The sequence below is a fragment of the Solanum pennellii genome, chromosome 1, assembly GCF_001406875.1.
Source record: "Solanum pennellii chromosome 1, SPENNV200".
NCBI classification, from domain to species: Eukaryota; Viridiplantae; Streptophyta; class Magnoliopsida; order Solanales; family Solanaceae; genus Solanum; species Solanum pennellii.
The window spans coordinates 87580854-87587788 of NC_028637.1; the positions used below are offsets into that span (position 1 = coordinate 87580854).

Below are 6935 nucleotides of genomic sequence, written 5' to 3' on the forward strand. Positions count from 1 at the left end.
TTACAGTTTTGAAACAAAATAGAAATTAATATAAAAAAAGTTGCTAGTTTCCTTAATGATAAAAAGATATTAGGAAACTTTTTTCTTTTACGTGTGGCGGTGGGTTGGATCAATTTTGGAGAACCCTATAAAATGTGATTTGATGCTAAAGACTACTCACAAATATATTTGTTAGGGTTACAACTTAGAACAAACATTGATCAAAGTAATTGTGCGTGTAGATTTAGAAAATATGTTTATGAATGAATTTTCAATAAAGAATATTTTTGATTTGATTGAATTTGCGATTGCTGTTGTTGAAGCCAAATATCCAACACTGCGTAGAGAGATAAAATCCCAAAAATGGAGACTAAAAACCATAGAGTATACACATTCCTATCCATGAAGCTAGTGAATAAGGAAAACAGTATAAAGTATTTAAGAAAGAAACAACAGATTGATAATACAAATCAAAAGCATAAAACTACGAAAACAAAGCTAATACTGCAATAGACACAACCAAACATAAACCCGTCCAAAAGCATTCAGAAGCAAAACATAAAATCTCTTGATGTGTTAAAAATAGGTGTAATAAAACTAAGCATAATGAGCAAATAAAGATGGACAGAAGAAGCACAAACTTTAGCATTATACTTGCTACGACCTGATTAAGTAAAAAGATATGACGCTGATGGGACAAAATAACTATACTACTTTCCAAAACAAGTTAGATCGACTATATGACTTAGCTCGATCACCAGAGAGTACAAAAAGACACGAAAAAGGAAAAATGGCACAGTAAACTGATCAACAAAACCACTTTATCCATGTACTTAGTATTATCAATATACAGTTTTAAAACCCCATCTTTGAAGGAAGTTGTCTATCTGTGCCACTAGCATATAGTTAAGGCAGAATTGAGAGCTATCAATAGCAGAAAGAAACAAAAAACAACAGAGCCTATAATTGCAGAACTGCTGTGTTTTGAAACCATAAATACTTGAAATCGAACCTTTTCCAGATCATGGATAAGCCACAGTTCATGTTGAAGTTGCTACAAAAACCGGTGCCAAAGAATTATGTCCAAAGGAAAGGAAAATCAAACCTCCCTCTCTACAAGCCAAAACACTGTCCTGTTGTCCTCTACCTCCTACTGCTGCATCACTTTTTTGGACCTTTGGAAGTCATAGCTACAAGCTTTTGACCACCTCCATTTCGCCAAACACCACGCACAGGCAAACTTTCAGGGTTAACTTGGTCATCTGATGTCTCTTTTCGATCTGGGTTGGGATCCAGATCAGGGTTTGAACTATTGAGATTCAAAAGTGTTTCAACAGATCCATCACCTAAGCGAACTCTGTGAAACTTTGAGGTTTTCTTCCGCTGCTTGCCTTTCCCATCATTATTCCCCGGCCTGTGATTTGACTCATCTTTAGCAGACGAGTCATTCTGGCGGGCATCCAGCTTTAAAGGCTTGCCTCGGGAGTTCAATTCTTCCTCGGATTCATTCGGAGTCAATTTTGATTTACCTTTAGCAGACCGATAACCATCTCTAGACAAAACTTCCACATCATCTTCGGGAATCTTATGGCTAGACTGCAATTTCCTCACAGTACTTAAAATGTTATCTGCCACATTATCCTTTGAAGTAACACTTCCAGCATCTATTGACTTGCCTTTACCGTTCTTTGAACTTCTACCATCTTTCAAGCGATTGATACCACTTAGACGATTCTGTATAGGGACAGTGCCTCCTAAATTAGCATTATAGGTGTCAATTAATGCCTTTTGCCTTTCAGCATCAGGGCATAGTCTAGCCAACTCAAGAACGAGATGTGACAAGCCAAACTGCGCGGCATATGCCAGATATGTCTCAGCATCAATTAAACCTTGACGATATTCCGCAGAGATGTCCTTAAATGCAGTGAATTTGTCTTGATCAAAATCTAGAGCAATATGCATCCTTTCTACCAAAGATTTATTTGCGGTTTGAACATCTTCCACATTTGCAACTGCCTGCTGGCCACTTGCAGGAAGTTTGCGAGTCTGTGCAGCAGAGACTGGAGGAAAATCAGTAGTAGAAGAGTCAAAAGACCCACTCTGAACAAGGTTTGGGGCTGACGAGGAATGGCTAATTCGATTGCTGTGGGCCCAACTCCTGGATGAACCAACGGAGCTAGAAGATGATTCATGTGCTAATGAAGATCGAGAAGCAACAGAGTTCAAATAACTAGATGATGGAGGTCCATCTGCTGCTGTTGACGTTTTAACCTGAGTAGAGCCTGATGCTGATCCAAAAGCACTATTAACAGCAGGCCAAGCTTGTTCACGGGTAATTCCTGGTGCAGAAGGTTTGTTCACGACTGCCTTACTATGCCTGGAATTAGATGATGATCCAGAAGCACTACTTATCACAGGCCAGGCAGGCTGATGACCAATTACCGGTGGTGAGTGACCGGTTGTTGCTGGCCATGCAGGAGATGAATTAGGAAGCTTTGTACTTTTGTTTTGCTTTCGGCGTAGATGTGATGCCATAGTGTTCGTGGGTGCATCAGACTGAGGTCTTGGTTGACTATTAACAGGAGGCGCAGCAAGGGGAGGAAATGAAGATTCTTCAAGCTGAGAATTTCTGGAAATTTGAGATACAGCTTGTAGATATCTTGAAGCTGGCTCAGAATCAGTAGTCAAAGAATCAAACGGTTGAACAAGGAGATCAGCATCATCTGTTACCGTTTGATCAGTAACTACCCTCCTACTGCTTGATGTATCATGCAGTCTTCCATCTGCATTAGCGGTCTCTAAACTGGCTTGAATGGCCATGGAGAGTTCACTCTCAGCATTATCACGCCTAAATGATTGTCCCCTTCCACGACGATTAACCTGTTCACTACTACGGCGATATCGGAAACTCGTCGGTATCTGTATGAGAAGAAAACAAATATCATTTATAACTACCACGACTCCAACATAGCGCTAGGAATGAAATGTCAGGATATACACAACGGGAACAGCTAATGAATGAGGCATCATGAGCGCATCTTCCCTGGTGGCTTTAGGTGAAGATTGTTTTTAATTCCTTATTCAAGAACAGAGTTGAGACTTGCCTGCAAAGCAGCACTGCGTTGGGAACGCGACATACGACCTCCATGCTCGAGAGTATTGTGCCTCTGAAAATGAGAACAGGAAAATAAACATCGAAAGAAATCTACTACAGGAAAGTTACACACCTCTGCCCATGAAAACTATGAAATAACATGAAAGTAATAACTTCAATCTGCATGAATATATGTTTTATTACAGCAATTCATAATTTGCACCAGACCAACAAATCCTACCTTCAACTCAGCTTCAGACTGGAAAACAATAAACTTTTTCGCAAGACAGCTCCCGTCTTCACATAAGAAATGATCTCTGCGGAAGTGGATCTGAAATGAAAAAGAAACACCATCTTTAATTGGCATCAAAAGCACCACTAAAAGAAGTCGGAAAGCTTCAGATGATATAGCACATTAAGACCACCTCTAGGTCATCATAATTCTTGTAGTATTCGTATTGCCCAGGGTGCTGCCTGCATGAATTCAATCGATGAAACAACCGTGAGCTTTAACTGATCAATGATAACCAACATATGACATGTTATTGGACACATAAAACCATACCTCTGGCACATGTGACAAGTATAATGTTCAGTCGACATGTGAGAATACAACTCATTATCACCATAAAATGGGGTCCTACAGAATTCACAAAGAGGATGACCCATGAATCCACCTCTTTCACTTTCAGTACCATCAACCTCAGAGTCACCTGTGTGTATATGCTGATTCAGCTGAGCCCTTGTGTACAGTTTCTGCTCACAGATAAATATCTGATTGACAAATAAGCAACCAATCAGATCAATATGTTGCTAACAAGATTGATATGCATGCATTGATGTTATCATTACTAGTAATACAGAATCTGTAAAGTCTCATAACACAATTTTACTAGGCAACACAGTTTCAGTATGCAATCAAATCCAATCCATACGACCAAAGTATCAAGAACTAAGATGTTCTTCCTTAATCCAGTCAAATGACCCTTCCCATTGTTATAGACAAAGGTGCTTTCTTTTTTTCTTTTTGTTCCCTTTTCTTTTGGGGGAGGGCAGAGAAACCATTTCCTTCTTTATCAACAGAGAGCACTCGTAAGTTTCAGTTATCAAGCAATGTAACTGCAATGCACAAGAAAGACTAAGCGGAGCAGATAGACTAGATATTGAATAGCACCCTTGGGGGTTAAAAGAACCATTCAATTCTGCAGTCGAGTTTGTGTATTTCATCTTTGATAGCAAGATTATGAACAAAGCAGTAGTGAGGGGGGTGATTGAGGGGCTTCATCACTAGGTTCTGAATATATATATTTATATTAAACAAAGTGTCAGAACAATCAGGCAGCCAAAGTGGAAGATCATCAGATCGATTTCCCTTACTATAACTTTAATGGAATTTTAACCTTACCCTTATCAGAAAAAAAAATTATATGGAATTACCCTTGAACTTAGCTTACTACTTTACTAGGGCTAGGTGGTAATTAATCTGCTTACTGAGAGTGCTGCCAGGGAGTGGACTTGTAGTTTGTTCACTTCTTAGAAAAAAGACTATGTCCAGATGTCCCAACAAGTGAAATACTAGCGACTATTTTCAGCATTTATTGCTAGCATGTAGAGGAAATAGGGCAGGGAAACTTTACAAGACCTAAAATTCAGGAGGAGAGGGGAAAGAGCTCAACTGTTAGGTAGTGTTACTCAACTGTTGAATAGGCAATCATGTATGGTTATCTACTTTGTGTATGCATCATGTAAGTATGATTATTCCCTCTCACATAAGCAAAATATTTATATATCAAAAAATATGCAACAAATGAAAGCTAAATCAGATATTGCAGAAAATGACCTTTCTTCCTTCCAAACATAAGCTGCACATGTGCAACTTGTGCTTATGGAACAGGTGTCCTTTTAACTGATCAATATTTTTGAACCTTGCTCTTCTCTTCACTCCATCAACATCCGGCCCCTCCATCTTATCACACACACTACAAGAAAGCCTGCACATTGCCAGGATCATCTTGTAATGGTCAAAATCATCAAAGAAAGCCTGGGTGTCCTCATGATACCAATAAGAACCACTTTTGCCTTGTTTTGGTTCAAATGGAAATACTGAAAAGTCACCAATCATATTTGTATAATCCCCTAAAGCCTGCCACACAGAAAAGGGGGGAAATAATAAGAAATTCACAACCATGGATCTTCAGTCTTAAAACCAAAATGGAACAGCAATTCAATAGAGTGAAATACTGTGCTTGCTTCTACATAAATTTTGGTTGAACATCATCTCAATAAATGTACATTCATATTTATAAGCAGACTAAAAAATACACGAAGCATGAGAAGATCATCAATTATAAATGCAAAACGATCACTCATTGAGATACAAGAGCAGCAATTCAATATAATGTCAGTCCAATTATCCGGTAAAATCTGGATTGATCAACCTAGTCCACAAATAACAAACTATATAAACATAACATCGGTCTACAACAACACAGATTTATTGGGGTTTTGAGATTGCAAACTTAAAGATAGCTCCTACATCCATAAATGGCGATTTCACAAGTCATCACCATTGTTGAAACTTAGACATAAAACATCAGTTCAATAGATGTGAATTTTCAAACTATTAGGTTAAATCTGAACTTGCCCAATCAAATGTAAATAACTCTTACGATCTAATAGATCAATCAAAACGAAGATTAGAGTTGGAACCTTGGTGACAAATACAACATCAGCCTCAGTTTTGCAAATACAACATCGGCGATCATCGCAGATGAATCGAAGACGAGCAACACAGGTAGAGCAAACATCTTTGTGACCGCAAGCTCCATAGGCAACCCATTCAAGGGTTTCAGCACAGACTGCACAGCTATCATCCATGGATTAACAAGATTTTTGATCTAGGGTTTCTTCGACGGAAGAATTTGTACACCGCAAGGGTCTCGCGCCGATGCAAAGTGAATTTTGCCTTTTTTAGGGTTCCGAAGCTTTGTTCTTCTCGGGACAAGTATAACACCGCTTCGTTTTTCTTGTTTTTATTTATTCTCTCTTCATTCTCCTAATTTTGACCAAATAACAACTCATTTTAAATTAAAAATTAATTAGAGAACTATAACCTAAGTATTTTATTTTTTAAGCGTTTAAAATTGATACGATATTTTATTTTACGGTATGAATTTATTAATATCTTGTAATATCGATAACTTCTGCTTAATAAATATTTGTTGCTGATACAATTACGCGCGTGATTCGTATAGCTTTTAAAAAGCGTGAAATAACTTAAAATTAGGGTTAAGATGGGCTAATGAGTAAATAGAATGTATTAGGGCTAGTTAGAGTATGAAAGAAAGGGAGGTATGACTAATTTTTTTGGACTATTTGTTTGATAAAAATCGTGTATAATTTATACGGCTTTTAGAAGTGTGAACTATGATTATGTTAATATGGATCAAATGAGGGGTTGGATGTATTAAAGCTTGCTTAATTATGAAAAAGAAAAAAAAACACGCATTTAATTCGTTTGGTAAATTGTTATAAAAAATTTTAATATACGTAATTTTAATATTAGAAAATTTTCGATAGGTCAAACTCTAAAATTTTTGTTAAGTACAAATTTTTGATAGGTCAAACTCTTAAATAAAGTATGTAATTCAAAAAAATTATTTTTAACTTTAACATATAATAAGCTTCTTTTGTTTTTCTTTCTTTCCTTTTGTTGTTAACAATAAGGATGCATGCAAGGGGTGTTTGATTTGGGTCATAAAAGAGATTTAATTTCTTGAAAATTTTCCATCAATAAAAGTGTAATAAAAATAAATAGAAGAAAAAGTAATTTTATTAATGAATCTTTATGAGTATAATTTAG

The 6935-nt window shown here is 37.0% G+C and overlaps 1 protein-coding gene across 1 annotated transcript; it reads right to left on the minus strand.

Moving 5' to 3' along the window:
* Nucleotides 1–668: 668 nt before the first annotated feature.
* LOC107007850 (E3 ubiquitin-protein ligase ZNF598-like) lies at nt 669–6098 on the minus strand. Its single transcript, XM_015206658.2, has 7 exons — nt 5783–6098; nt 4914–5216; nt 3639–3847; nt 3499–3547; nt 3315–3404; nt 3084–3146; nt 669–2898 (listed from the first exon to the last, which is right to left on the minus strand). The coding sequence occupies exons 1-7, from the start codon at nt 5948–5950 to the stop codon at nt 1141–1143; spliced, it is 2640 nt and encodes an 879-aa protein (XP_015062144.1). The 5' UTR covers nt 5951–6098; the 3' UTR covers nt 669–1140.
* Between the last annotated feature and the right edge of the window lie 837 nt (nt 6099–6935).

Bases quoted from the DNA above. Each gene is read 5' to 3' on its own strand.
- LOC107007850 (XM_015206658.2), bottom strand. From the start codon at position 5,950: ATGGATGATAGCTGTGCAGTCTGTGCTGAAACCCTTGAATGGGTTGCC. The intron at 3,548-3,638 runs GTATGGTTTTAT...GAATTCATGCAG, and splicing joins ACTTGTCACATGTGCCAGAG to GCAGCACCCTGGGCAATACG. The intron at 3,147-3,314 runs GTAGGATTTGTT...TCTCATTTTCAG, and splicing joins AGTCTGAAGCTGAGTTGAAG to AGGCACAATACTCTCGAGCA.